A 15,298-nucleotide genomic window follows, 5' to 3' on the forward strand; every position below is an offset into this window, starting at 1 on the left:
TTTTTTTTTTTTTTTGCTTTGTTTTGTTGTTGTTGTTGTTGTTTTAAGCTTTGGGCCAGGGAAGCAAACCTAATTGTAGTATGTTGTTATTTACCCTTTAATTTTATAGTCAGTTTAAGGTGCTATATTGTTTGTTTAATTCACATATCATCAAATAAGGACAAGCAGTTTGAGGATTTCTTGCTTAAATACTAACATTTAAAAGTTTTAAGCTTCCTCTTGGAGACTGTGCTCTCTCACAGTTTCCCAACTAATATCCTAATATTTGCCCCGTGAATATCCTTACATTCTTATAAAAGCAATGTTCTTCTCTGATGACTTCTTACTTTTTAGGGGAACTATTCCTGTCTGCCTTAAAATCATTTTTTGTTCAGATTTTGGCTATTTAATGAATTCCCTTAGTAGGCTGATGGCATTCTTTTGTAATATATGTATATTAGGGGATCTTGGGACACACAAACATAGCCAATCTTCATGTTTCTTTGGTGTTTTCATGTAAAGGTGTAAATACCTGAACAGAAAGGTTCTCAGACCATTTGTCTTTTCATATAAAAAATATAACTGTACTATTATACCTGAAGGGCTTGTTTTATATGTTAAAAGTTTTGTTTTACAATAAAGTCAAGTTTCTTACTTTAACTACATGATACTGGTTTGTTTTGTATACTTGCACGAGTATATACATAGATAAATAAATAAGGAGCACATATGAGCTTATTTCATAACTATTATGATTAGAGCAACAATGAATATAGATGTGCAGATCTCTGGTCCTATGGTGCAGCGCGATCAGATGGCAGTTCTGTTTTTAGGGTTTTTTTTTTTTGAGGTGCCTCCACCCTGACCAGTATTTGCACTAGTTTACACTCCCACCAGCAATGAGCAAGACTTCTTCATTCCTCACAGTCTTCCCAAGATTGTTATATGTTTGCTTAATCATAGTCGTTCTGACTGGGGTAAGTTGGAATGCTCAAGTACTTTGAATCTGGGCATCTTTGCTGCCTAATGATGCTGAACTTTTTAAAAACATATTTTGGTCCTCTTGTGTTTCTTCTTTCAAGAATTTTCTGTATGGATCAGGAGCTTTGGGGATATTGGCATTTTCTATGTAGTCTAGATTATAAGCCCCTTGCTAAAAAAAATAACTCATAAATATCCCCTCTCATTCTATTGCATATCTTGTCACTTTGCTGATAGTTTTTTTTTTTGCTGTGCAGAGCTTTTTAAATTTCATATAATTCCACTTGTCAATTGTTGAGTCTATTTCCTGTACAACGAGAGTCCTTTTCAGAAAGTTGTTGCCTACATTTTTATCTTGAAGTATTTTACTATAACACTTTTAGTCTCTAAGCTTAAGCATTTGATCCATTCTTAATCTATGTTTGTGCATAGTGATAGCTGGGGACCCAATTTTATCCATCTATAGGGGGATGAACAGTTTTGCCAATGCTATTTATTGATTTGTTTTTTTCTCTGTTGTCTGTGTCTGCGCACAGAATAATTATAATTATAATTGATAATTAGAAATCTATAGCAGTGTGGGTTTATTTCTGTGTACTTTATTTTAGTGTATTTGTCTACATATTTGCCTTTGTGCCAGTAACGTGCTGGGCTTGTCACTATTAAGCTGTAGAATAATGTGAGATTGGATATTATAATACTTCCAACTAAGGGCAAAAATATTTAATGAGTGCAGTGGTTCTCAGCTTTCCTAATGCTTAGAGCCTTTAATGCAGTTTATCATGTTGTTGTGACCACCCCAAACCATATAATTGTGCTCAGTGCTACTTCATAACTGTAATTTTGCTAGCCTTGTGAACCATAGTATGAATATAAATGTTTTCTAATGGTCTTAGGTGACCCCGATGAAAGGGTCATTTGAGTCTCAAAGGATCATGACCTACAGATTTTCTAATCAATTAGCAAAGTAATGAATGAATTGGGTATGGAGAAAAGAACAGTATGTCAAAGCAGCTAAGTACTTCGCCCTCTCTTTACTGTAATTGTCTACTGAACAGATGCTGCTTTGAATTAGGCATGTAGCTTACTCTTAAAGTCAACCATGAAGTCTTTGATGCCTTTCTATACCAGAACTTTATTTTCCCTCAAATTTTTCTTACTTTGTCACATGAAAACACAGGCATGATATTTTCTTCCTTCCAAAGATTTTTCAAATAGAGCTGCTATTGGCAGTAGTTCACAGTGCATCAAGAATGGACAGCCCACTGTTGGAGTCAGTCCAAGAGACCAATGGACCTGAGTCATGTTTTCTTCAGCCAGTGCCACCTGTTTGTGTCTAAATGAAGGCCTAGGAAACTTAAACCTAGAAATCATGGACCTTATGCTTTGAATATCAGTTATAAACACACACAAGTCTTGGAGACTTTTTTTAACCAATAACTTTAAATCAACAAATTGTTTGGCCTCAAGATTAGATACTTTAAATTTGAATTCTCTCAGAGGGCACTTCAGACAACTTTTTCAATTGCCCACAAAAAAATGGGATGCTTTTCTTTATGGTCTGAGGTTCAGAATCTTTCAAATAATTAGGTGTGCACCCTAACTGTAACTTCTGAGTATTTAATGGCTGGCTTTTTAGCCTAGGAAAGAAAAACCAGGCAGGGGACAGATGATTCTTTTGTTGTTGCTATGGGCACTGCTCTCCTCCAAGTGTACGAATGAGACTTGTTTTCTTTAAAAGGAAAGAAAACAAGAAAGCAAATAGGGATAATGATAAGGAAGAAAGTCTTTGGAGCATCCCCCAAATTATCTTCTGTTTTTCTGCTTGCCAAAGTGTGCACCACAATGAAGTAATTCCTGACAATGTCTGTCTACTGTCCCCAAGGTGTCCCCATCAGTATGGATTTGGAATTGCTATTGGTATATTTGGCTAATTTTCTTAGTGTGCCCCTACCCAATGATGGCATAATTTAAAATATTAACTCCTAATTATATCCCATGACCTCTGCAATACAGGAGCATACCATATTCCATGGACTACAAGAATTTCTAGTTTTGGAGGGACCATTCACACTAAAAAAGTTACTTCCATCCTCCACTTAGAAAGCTGTTTTATTTTGTTTAATTCATGCCACCTAAGATTAAATTTTATCTTGTTCTCCTTTACAATCTTCATGTCTACCTGACAGTAGTTAAGGAAACATGTGACCTGCCAAGTGAATATGGAAAAATCAATGGTCCCTGGATTCCAAGTCAGCAAATAGCAAGGCTTATAGTGAAGAGCTTGGTTACTAGCATGAATTCAAGAAATAAAATCAAGAACATTCAGCCAGGTGAAGCCTCTGTAAGCCTCAGGTCCCCCATGAACTAACTGGAACACTTCACAAGAGTTGAGGCATATGGAAGTGACTGTACTTGTGTGTTTTTCTATTGCTATGATTAAAGTACTCTACTTGTGGGAGAAGGACTTTATTTGGACTACATATTAAAATTCATGTCATTGAGAAAATCCAAGGCAGGAACTGAAGCTGAAACCATGGCTGCTGGTTTGCTGCCACTAGCTTCCTTAGCTCCCCTTTTGCCTTTTATTTTTAAGATTATATCATGATCACATCATTTCCCTCTCTCTTTTTCTTACCAAACTCCCTTCCATATACCCCGCTACACCTTGCCTTCTTCAACTTTATGGCCTCCTTTTTCATTATTTGATGTTACATGCATAATATATTTAATCAATATCTCCCCATATAGTAACCCTTAATACCCATGTTATATTAATTATTGCATATTAATAATTATTGTTAATTATTAATCCACATATAATTTAGGAATATATTATATACACATAACAACAACTAATTGATATAGTCTTGGTTGGAGTATATTGGTATTGGAAATTGGCATTGGATAACCAAATGGTATACTCTTCTCCCACTCATCCTTCCTTCATTGCCTGTAGTTCTTTGTGTAGGCCTGAGGCCTTGTAATAATCTTCTCCTCCATGTTGGCATGTCTATTATTATTCTTGTTCAGTTTATGTTTAGGCAGTCGTATTGGTCAGACTTCATTGATGTAACTTCTGACATTGCTAGGAGAATCAATCTCACAGCAAACTCTCTGAGTCCTCTGGATCCTACAGACTCTCTGGCATCTCTTCCACAATGTTCTCTGAGTTTGAAGAGTTAATTTCTAGATGTATCCATTGACACTGTACTCCCCAACCTGTCACTTTGATTGGATGTAGTTTTCTGTAATGACCTCCAAAGAGATGTTTCCTTGGTGCAAGGTGATGATTACATTTGTCTGTGGGTTTAAGAACATGTATGTAGAGTCTAGTTAAAGATGATGTTGGTTTAGTAAATTGGTGGTTGTATGTTCTCTTCCAAGATCCATGATTTCATTAGCCCTGGGCACTTGGCTCTTTTGGAGTGAGTCCTAAGTACAATTGGAGAGTTGTTGGTTACCGCCAAGATATGCATGACACTACTGGATCTCTAGGATTATTTTGTCATGCTTGTTGTGGTGGTGGTTCATAAGCATCATATCTGGGTAGGACTGTTGGTAGCTTTTCCCCTTTAGGTGTGTTCCCAGTAAGATGAAAGCTAGTTCCCAGGGAGGAGTCATTAAGGTCAGTTCCAGAGCAGGGCCTTTGATTTCCCTGCCTGAAGTAAATGGCGTCTTCAGAAACAAGGACTTACTTTCCATTTCTGGGGACCAACCAAGGCCAATAGTCATAGGTGTAGGCTTGAAGAATCTCTTGGAGAACAGTAGCCAGCAATGCTAAAAGGGGCTTCTCATGTCTGCTGTTGAGTTTTTGTTAGGTGCTCTTTGCCTTTTCATTTAAACTGTACATGCATATTTATGCACAGTCTCACGTATTATAGTTTTTAATTTAAATAGTCATTTATATACTTCTTTTTGAGGTTTTCAAATAACCTGTTATTTGATATCCTCTTCCTTTCTTCTATATTTATCTTTCTTCCTCTCCTTAATAAAAGCCACCTCCTTTTCTCCATGTCCTGATCAGATCATATGTACCCTACTAGTCCCCTCTCTTTTGCTCTTCTGCCCTCTATCCTGGCAGCAGTTCTCTTTTACTAGCTTCTGCAGTTAACTCTAGGCTATGTACTCACATCTAGAAACTTGGAGCTGGTAGCTTCAGATGGAAGAGGACATAAGATGTTTATCTTCTGGGTCTGGGTTACTTCACTCAATATGATTTTTTCCTAGTTTTATCCACTTAACTGAAAAGTTCATGATTTAACTTTCCTTTACAACTGACTAGTTTTCCATAGTGTAATAGCCAACATTTTCATTATCCATTCATCTATTAAAGGTCATTTAGGTTGTTTCCGTTGCCTAGCTCCTGTGAATCGTGCAGCAATGGATATGGCTTAGCAGGTATCTGTGACAGAGACACATAGCAAGGAGTGCTAGGGCTGGGATTTCCTTTGAGCATTTTGAGAATCCTCACATCAATGTCCATAGTGGCTGCACCAGTTTGCAAGCACACTAACAGTAACTGAGGCTACTTCTCCCACAACCCTCCAGCATTTGTTGTCAGTTATTTGTCAACCTTCGCCATCCTGACTGCGGTAAGATCGACTCTCAAAGTTTTTTTTGATTTGTACTTCCCTAATTGCTAGGGATGATGAATATATTTTGAGATATTTCTTAGCCATTTGTTTCTTCTTTGGAGAATTCTCTATTCAGGTCCTGGGTCCATTTTTGAGGGACTCATTTGTTTGTTGTTATAGTAGTAGTAGTTGTTGTTTTTGTTGAAGTATTTGGTTTATGAGTTCTTTCTATAATCTGGATATTAATCCTCTGTCAGATATATAGCTAACAAAGGTTCTGTGGGCTTCCTCTTCTTCATTCAACTCATTATTTCCTTAGCTGTGCAGAAGCATGTTAGTTTTATGAAGTCCCACTCATTAATCGTTGGCCTTAATTTTGGGACAAATGAAGTCCTATTCAGAAACTCCATTCTTCTATCTGTATTATGTAGGGCACTGTACTAGTTGTTGTTGTTTTTCCTAGCAGTTTCAGAGTTTGAAGTTTCACATATAGGTCTTTTATCCATTTGGACTTAATCTTTGTGCAAAATGTTAGATATGACTGTAATTTAAGTCTTCTGCATTTTGACATCCAGTTTTCCCAGAATCATTTACTGAAGATAATGAAAAGGATTGCATTGATCCTGTAAATAGCTTTTGAAGTAAGGTGATCATTTTCACAATATTATTTCACTAATACATGAGTATGGGCTGTATTTCTATTTTCTAGTACATATCTCTCTCTTTCCTAAGAGGTTTATTGTTTTAATTGTATATATCCTTCATTTTCTTGTCTAGGTTTACTCTGAGTTATTTTATTTTATTTGAAGCTATTGTAACTGGAAGGATGTCTACACTTTTTTCTCTGTATGTTAATGGAATATTGAAAAGCTATGATTGTGCAAGTTGATTCTGTATTATGTCATGCTTCTGAATTTATCATTTCTAGAAGTTTTTGGGTAGAAATTTTGGGATTGCTAATATATAGAAGCATCATGTCATCTACAGATAAGATTAATTTGATTACTTCCTTCCCCATTTATGTGCCCTTTAATTTCCTCCTCTTGCCTTACTGGTCTACCTAGTACTTAGGTCACAATGGGAATGTGCCTAGTGGATATTCCTGTCTAATTCCTGTCTTCAATGAGCTTGCCTTCAGCCTTTTTTTTTCCATTTAGGATGATGTTGTCAATGGGTTTTATACCTTTCTCATATATGCCAGGACCAATATCTCAGGGCTTATACTTTCACAGTGGCCTGGCCTCATCAATCACCAATCAAGAAAATGCCCTACAGATTTGCCTACAGGCCAATTTAATGAAGTCAGTTCTTCAACTTGATGCTCCATCTTCCCAGATGACTCTAGCTTTTGTCTGGTTGACAAAAGTACCAGTGCAGAGGTCACAGCCAGAGAAAGTGAGATGAGGGGATGCCAGTGATTCTAGGATTGCTTTGACCAGAGAGCAAGAAAGCAAGTTGGGAAGAACTCAGGGTAACAAGCAGGACTGAGGTGGAGTATCCATGGACAGAGAGCTCAGTAGTGTCACCCAGAAGCTAGTTGTCATGAACAAGGCCACCCTCTGGGCTATTCTGGGCCTATGGAAGGGAACAGTGGCTATAGAAGAGGTACCCAGGAGGGGGACTGTAAGCCACTGACATCGAATATGATGGCTTCTTGAAGCCAGGATTGGGACAAGTAGTTAAGGACTCTCCTGAGGCAGCTGAGACTAGAGAAGCAAGATAGGAGAGAAGGCAGATGTCACCAGAGAGCCCCCAAATGATTAATGTCACAGAAGGCAGAGGAACAAGAAGGAACACGAGGGGTTTGAGGTAAAGGAAAGGGATCTGAAACTCAGGGCAGGGAGACAGTGGTACCCTAGTGGCACAAGCTCCAGGGAAGGGAAAGGGGGAACTGGAGAGGATCCTAGGCAATAGAATCCAGGAAAAGGAAAGAGGCCAGAAAAGTACCACCTAGAAAGAACAGCCCAAACCCACACAAGGAAGTAAGTTGAGGAAGTAGAGGAAACATATCATAAGGGGAACAGATTGGATAGAGAAGAAGAAAATGGCTCCAGGAGGATACTAGGGGAGGAGTGGCACTCTGTAGCACCTCAAGCTATAGAGTAGGTAAGGAGGGTATTATATTATATCTAAGTCACCCTTGTACATCTAAGTCACAGCGCCAAATATGTTATTGGAGAATCACTGAGGTCCCTTTGGATGAGGAAATCAAAGGTTAGGAGTTCCCTCCTCCAGAACACTTTTCCAAAGAGTGAAGCAAAGACTAAGGAAAGGAATAAGGTAGTTTTTAATAAAGTAGAAGTAGATGTATATACCTTTGCATTGTCAACTGGACACAATCATCAACTGGACATACAGAACCACTGACTAGGCACACAATATCACCAACTGGGCACACTCTACCACCAACTGGGCACAGAGTATCGCCAACTGGGCACATAGTATTACAGACTGCGCACGTGTAACACTGATATCTTAAATAGTCAGTCACTTTGAGATTGAATGTAACTTGCATTCTGCCAAGGACCTCATTAGTTTGGGGTGTGAAAACTGTGTTCTACATCTTCTGAAGAACTCAGGAAGGAAGAATTAGCCACATTTATTATTGTTTTGTCTAGAGACTCAGTTTCAAATGTGTTCTGTGTGCTTTCCATCCTCGTGATGGGAGTTTGAGTAATGAGTTATCTCATACCATTTGTTAGCTTTGGACTAGGGAAGCACAGATACTGTATTTGCTGTCGTTATTTTTATCCTTTAGATTTGTGGAGATTTAGGGCCCCAAGTTGTTCTTTTGGTTTACTTTTAACTGAGGAGAGACAGTCAAGGGTCACTTAATGTCTTAGTGTATGGGTGTTCTAAACTGCCGCTTTCAGAATATCTCTCATCTCTAGCTTTCTTCTTTGTCTACACCAACAGTTGGTGTCCTGTCAGTGTCTTGTCTATACTAGTAAAGGAACATTTTTAGCTGAATTGCCTCTTACATGTTTGAAAAGAAAAACAAAAAGCAGCTTGTGACTGATCAATGTGAATATTTATTTAGTTGAACAGATTTCCAAATAAACTGTGGAAATCACAGTCTCCTCCCCCACACTACTGCTTAGAGTAAAATGATAGAAAAAAATGGAAGGAAGAGCTGCTAAGGAGAAAGGAGCCAGGGTCTGGTTATATGAAAGTCTCATCCTTCTCACATTGCAAATGATAAACAGCAAGATATTTGCTCTCTGGTACCTCTCAAATTCATAGCAGATCCATAGCATCCCTCATCTTCTCCTCCCCTATGTCTACTCCCTCCCACATCCCCAGTACTTCCCTTTTCCACTCTATTTTTCTCTTACTGCTGAAGCTGAAGATGGCAACTGGCCTATTATTGTGAAGTCATACTTGCTAGGAGGCTGGGAAAGACATTAGGACTCTTAAGTCCTCATTGATCAGTGTTGCTTCTAATGAGTTCATTTCTAGATGTGGTGAACTTAATGGCAACTTTTTTTGTTGTTAATAAAGAATGGAAGGCATGCAGTTAATTTTGAATTGTGTGAATGCTATGACAAACAAACAAAAAGATTTGCTCTCAGAAGTGGTCCTTTATAGATTGAGTCAAGAATATGGTTTAACATATTTGTGCTAATGCCCTTGAGGAAATAAAAACATGGAAATGTTCAGTTACGTAATGGCTATTTTGAAGATATGATGTGTGCTTCTCAGTGCAAATAAGACTTAGAGATGGTCTCTCTCTCTCTCTCTCTCTCTCTCTCTCTCTCTCTCTCTCCACCTCCCTCCCTCCCTCTCTTTATTTTTTTTCTCATAGAATACATCCCCACTGCAACCTCCATTCCCTCCACTCCTCTTGAACCCCTACCCACCTCCCCTCTATCAGATCCACTGCTCTTCTATTCTCCTTTCAAAAACAGCAGCCCTTCAAGGGATATCAACTAAACATAGCATAAAAAGATGCAATAAGACTAGGCTCAAACTTTCATATCAAGGCTGGATGAGGCAACCCAGTATGGGGAAAGGTTCTCTGGAGCAGGTAAAAAAGTAGGAAATACCCCAATCCCCATTGTTATGAGTCCCACAAAAACAGCCACAGTATATATGTGAGGACCCAGCACAGACTCATGCAGGTTCCGTAACTGCTATTTTAGTCTCTGTAAGCCTCTTTGATCTCTGCTTACTTGGTTCTGTGGACCTTGTTCTCCTGGTATCCTCAACCCCTCTGGCTCCAACAATCCGTTCTCTCCCTCTTCTTTGGAGCCTTTCTGGAGTTATGCTTGATGTTTGGCTATAGTACTCTACACTTGCTCCCATCAGATGCTGGAGGAAGCTTCTCTGAGGATGAGTGGACAAGGCACCAATCTACAAATATAACAATATCATTATGGATTTTTTCATTGATTTTTTTTTTGGCAGTTTTGTTTGGTTCTACCCTTCATCTCTGAGTCAAACAGCTTTTGGTTTCTGGATATCCAAGTGGTGTCTGGTGTGAACGTCCTCTTGTGGAATGGGCCTCAAGGTAGTCATTGGTTGGCTACTCTTAAGCCATTATTGCCCCAGTATATCTTTCAGGCAGGACAGATTGTGTGTTAAAGGTTTTGTGACTGTGTTGGTGTTCCAATCCCACTCCTGGATGCCTTATCTGGTTTGTTATGGGAGATGGCTGGTTCGGGCTCCATATCCATCATTACTAGAAGTCCTCACTAGGGTCATTCTCATATAAGTTTCAAGAAGTTTCTGCTGCTCTAGGTTTCCACATTGATCCTCAAGCCTACCCTCAAGTTCCAGTAGTCTCTCCCTGTACTCTCTCCCTCCATTGCTTCCTCCCCAAACTGATCTCTCCTGTTCCTTCACTACCCACCTCCAGTATACCCACATAATCTATTCTATCACCCCTTCCCAGGGAGATCCAGGAGTTACCCCTAGAGCTCTCCTTGTTACTTAAGCCTCTCTGGGTCTGTGGACTGAAGCATGACTATCCTTTACAATTAAGGAGCCATGAAAAAAAATTGAATGTTTGATTAAATGAGTTATATAGATCTATAAGCTTTGGAAAATGCTATATCAGCAGAAATAATGTCAGATTAGATCGAAGGTGACAGAAGATGAAATGACAAAAGTCTGTGGGATTCTTAAACTTTGTGAAGAACAACAGTATATAAGATTACTCACTCGTAACCTTGTGTTACCACCACTCAAAGGATACATGATTCAAAGAAACTATTGGAGAGTCCAGAGGGAAGAGATCTGGCTATAGATAAGGCCATGGAATCAATAGAGCCAGGGTAAATGGTCTCACATCTCATAAGGTTATTTTCTGCCCTGATATCCAATAAAGTTTTACATAGTTGGGTTTTAACATTTAACTAGATTGAAGATTCCTTTCATTATACTTTCTTTCTTTTGGAATAGGAACGTTATTGGGTATAAGCGAACCAAAATACAACCAAAAAGCAGAAACAAGATATTAATAGAAAGAAAAATTGAAATTAAATATCTATACCCAACTTGGCTTGGCTTTAACCCAACTAATCCAAGAAAGCTACATCCTGACTTAAATGGCACACAAAGTACAGATACCAACATCTATGTACCATGAGCACACTGAGCATTTCCTCTTCAAAAAATAAATATTTTGAAGATCAGATAAAACTCATGTAGATATTGAATGAATACATGTTCAAAGGTGTACAGGATTGTTAACCAAGCCGATTTAAATAAGTAAATTGAATCAAAATGGGTCTCAACACTGCTTGAAGAGGACAGTCAAACCTCTACCTGGAAATGTATTTGACATGCTTATTACTGCCCTGTAATTACTAAAAGAAAGGTTGTGACGACATACAGTTTCCAGTAAAACATATTATTTCTACAATGTTAATTCAAGTGTAAACTGAGGAGAGTTACAGTTCCCTCAAAATCGAGGTAGGGTGGCCACATTGCTGTGATAGATATTCCTAGGCTCTGAGGCCTAGTCAGAATCCATAACCCACCAGGCACCAATGACATCTCAAAGCCTAAGATGTCATAAAGGTAGCTCCTGACCAATGAGGTGCAGAAGCTGCGGGTGCAATGGGCCTGACTGAACATTGTCTTCAGAGAGCCAGTCCTGCTGGTGAACCAGGCAGAGCTTACCGGAGCCCAATCCATCAAACCATCATGTCGGGGAAGAAGAGCCAAGAAAAGTCTTGCAGCGACAACAACCAGATAGAAGATCCTTCTTCTAGGCCTGAGGTACAGGTTCCTGTGAATTATGTGTACCGTATACTGCAGGAGGAGCAATATACCCCCTGCATAGGGTCCACAACTTCAGATTTCCTCCTTGCCATGCTTGATTACCTCACCGACTACATCCTGGAGGTGGTGGGCTCCGAAGCCAACATCAACAACCAGCAAAATATCTCACAAGATAGAGAGAGACAGAGAGACAACGACCGCGAACCCTCTCGAGCCTTCAAGAATGCGCCTTTCTCTCTGTTTGACGAGATGCCTGGACCCAGAAGGAATGGCTAAAGAATGGGGTACACAATCCAAGGGTCGGAAGCCTCACAGACTCAGCTAGAACCATGAAGGCTAATAGCAGAGGAGGCTCCCCTGGTGTCCATGAATACTAATAAAATGTTTAAATGAAAGCTAATTGTTCTTTTTTCAATTTGTTTCTCCTGGATTGGAGGTTATCCACAAGATACTAAAGAAAGAATGGAAGATGGAGGTTATGCTTAGGAGTGCTTGTTTGAATCAAGGGAGCACTTCTCAGGGGTGGGGGGTGGCTTGGGTAATGACCCTGGTGGGAGAAGTTGGGTGGAGGGGAGGGCAGAGCAGGCTCCCTTGTTGGCTCTGAGTACAAAAGAAGCCTCAGAGAAGATCAGAAGTTGGCTGTAACCTCATTGGCAAGTTACATTTTCAGTATGGTAACTTAGAAGAAACTACTGATGAGCAGAAAATTTGCATGGGAGTCTTCTTTCATGGGAGGGAAGGTCTCAGAGGAGAAGGAAATGGGTACCGGTGAAGGGGTACAGGCAGTGGGCATGAGCCACATGAGTGGGCATAAGGGACAGAACATTCAGTTGATGATAGTGTGATGGTGAAGCCAGAAGGAAGCATCCACTTTAGAAGAAGTAAAATGGTTAAACATCTAGTCTTAGGGTATGTTATTCTAGAGAGCCTGTGATTCATAGAAATCTAATCACTTCTGGGTAGAAGATGGCAGAGAATCTAGCTTGCCAACTATTTCTACTGTCTATTGATCTATTTTTTCTCAGACCAATTCAGAATGTTATAATTTATGGGCATACTAGTTATATTTTTAAAATCTGGATGAAGGAATAGAAAAATAGGCCTCTGAATCAATTTCAGGGCACTATTACAGGAGAAAGGCCTTATCTAGAAGCCATAGTAGGTGTGAAGGGCCACTACCCAAGCCACTCCTAATAAGAAGTGCTCCCTTGATTTAAACACCTGCTCCTAATCACAGCTTCCAGCATGGAAAGGTGACTCTGGCAGGCTTTGCCTTTCTCCCCTATTCCCTCTGTCTTACGAAAAACAAAGCAAAGACATGAGGTTACATTCCTTACTGTTTTCAGTTATACTTGACCCATGATTGAATCTCAGATTTGAAGATATAAACTCTAATTTTCTAAACATATATCCCCCTAGGCCTATTGTCTCTGTTAAGACTCACCAATAGGGAATCATATAAGTCCAACTTCCAACTTCCACCTCAACACTAAACAAAATCTGAGAAATGGGAACTATTTGATCACACAGAACTGTTCATCCAGCATGTTTAGTCCATCTTGACAGGGTCAGTATTGAGTTGGGACCCCCCAAGACCAAGTTCTCAACACAAATGAGACTTAGTTCCCTGAAAGGGACATGGGTAAGGGAATAAAAAACACGGAGGAAATAGAGTACAAAGAAGAAGGGGGAAGAGATTAAGGGGGCAAGGGATATTTGCCCCAGAAGTAGGGGAGAGGACAAAGAACTGGCTCTGGATAGAGGAGACAGCCATGGCCCATAGGCAAATGGCAGTTTATAAAGGTAAAAGGGGAAGCCTCACGTTATGATGAGGTATTTGATTTTGATTGGATAGGTTAATTAGGGAAGCCAGAGGGAGATTTCAATTGCTGTACTTCAATACTTTGATAGCTGGACTTTGAGAAAAGACTGCAGCAGGAGGAAGTGGCCAAATAAGAGAATAGACCTTGGTGGCTAATTTTAGGAATGTAACCTCATGTCTTTGCTTTGTTTTTCGTAAGACAGAGGGAATAGGGGAGAAGGGCAAAGCCTGCCAGAGTCACCTTTCCATGCTGGAAGTTGTGATTAGGAGCAGGTGTTTAAATTAAGGGAGCACTTCTTATTGGGAGTAGCTTGGGTAATGACCCTTCAACACCTACTATGGCTTCTCCTAGATAAGGCCTTTCTCCTGTAATAGTGCCCTGAAATTGATTCAGAGGCCTATTTTTCTATAATAAGCCATAGCCATGGGCCAAACCCCATATTTTACACATTGGGCATCTTTGTAACCATTGACCGTGGTCTAAATATATTAATGGATTCCTTGACATTAGCGATTTGCCTACAGGGGACATTTCATCTTCAAACTGTAATTGTCAGTGGCCAACAGTTTACAAAGGGATGTACATAATGTCAAAGGCAATGCTAGAATCCTAGAAGGTGGAATGGAATGCTAAAGTGGGATGAATAGTTTTAGTTGAAAAACAATGTTTTGCTGTATGTACTGTTGAAATAAAATAGAATGATTTTTTTCTGCCAAATGGGGATGTATTCACTAATGTGAGCAGTTTCCTAGCATGGGCTCTTGTAGACTGAAGGAGGACCAGAGGGCCCAGTGGGCACTAATGACATCACAAAATTTGTTGTCACAAAGATCTCTTCTGACCAAGGAGGGGCAGTGATGACACTTGCTGGTTATAAAAGCTGCTGTCTTGGCAGACCCCAGATCAGAAGGGAGACTGAACTGAATAGGAAACATCAATCAGGCACAATGGAAGACAAAAGACAGAAGGATAGCGCTGCTTCTTCTTCAGGAGCAAAGCTGCAGTTCCCTGTTAGCAAAGTAGAACACCTTCTTCAAGAAAGAAACCTTTCCAAAAACCTGAACTCTTCTACGCCTGTTTTGTTTACGGATATGCTCAATTATGTGACATCCAGCATTCTTGAGCTGACTGTCAAGGAGTGCCGCACTAGCTGCAACAAACTCATTGCCCCAGAGCAGAAGTCCAAGTCAATTAATAACATCGATGATCTCTGCCAGCTCTTCAAGGATAGCCAGTATTTGGCTGATGAGACTCCAGGACGCGACGGACGAGACACCAAGATCCAATAAGACAACAGGACTTGATGAGGTACCAAGACCCGATGCCAAGTGATATTTGCATCTCAGAGGCTGGACGTCCATCTTAAAATCTCAGATCAACCTCAATGACTCCCTTGTTGGTGGAGGGGGGGGTTAATCAGACATTTTATTAAAGTGTCTAAACCGTTACCAGTGATTCTGATTCATTTCAGTGGGTCGTTTGGGGATAGAGGTAATCATAGAACACCCAGGAGTGTAGGGTGTGGTATTGGGTTGGGTTGGTTGAAGTGAGGGGGTGGCACAGAAACTATGATTTCTGGTGGCGGGGGAGTTCCTAATGGGGATGGTATGAGCAGTGGCCTTGGTATGAAAAGGCAGCTAAGGAAGAAGACTGAGTGTGTTTCAGCTCTGAAGGGAAAGGCTTCCTCTACAGAAGTGTTACAGCTCTGTT

General features: G+C 39.9%; 2 protein-coding genes and 1 long non-coding RNA gene across 3 annotated transcripts in view; all 3 read left to right on the plus strand.

The window, feature by feature from the left end:
* Positions 1–15,298, plus strand: part of LOC115030066 — a 152,073-nt gene that overhangs the window by 103,390 nt on the left and 33,385 nt on the right. The gene's annotated exons all lie outside the window — the stretch shown is intronic.
* On the plus strand, positions 11,610–12,165 carry Hypm (huntingtin interacting protein M). Its single transcript, XM_021153985.1, has one exon. The coding sequence runs from the start codon at positions 11,688–11,690 to the stop codon at positions 12,039–12,041; it is 354 nt and encodes a 117-aa protein (XP_021009644.1). The 5' UTR covers positions 11,610–11,687; the 3' UTR covers positions 12,042–12,165.
* On the plus strand, positions 14,494–15,028 carry LOC110287434 (histone H2A-like). The gene has a single exon (XM_021154057.1). It carries the CDS (start codon positions 14,536–14,538, stop codon positions 14,875–14,877), a length of 342 nt encoding a protein of 113 aa, XP_021009716.1. The 5' UTR covers positions 14,494–14,535; the 3' UTR covers positions 14,878–15,028.

The sequence above is a fragment of the Mus caroli genome, chromosome X, assembly GCF_900094665.2.
Source record: "Mus caroli chromosome X, CAROLI_EIJ_v1.1, whole genome shotgun sequence".
Lineage (NCBI taxonomy): Eukaryota > Metazoa > Chordata > Mammalia > Rodentia > Muridae > Mus > Mus caroli.

Excerpts from the sequence above, each read along its gene's own strand:
- Hypm (XM_021153985.1), top strand. The coding sequence starts at position 11,688 with ATGTCGGGGAAGAAGAGCCAAGAAAAGTCTTGCAGCGACAACAACCAG.
- LOC110287434 (XM_021154057.1), top strand. The coding sequence starts at position 14,536 with ATGGAAGACAAAAGACAGAAGGATAGCGCTGCTTCTTCTTCAGGAGCA.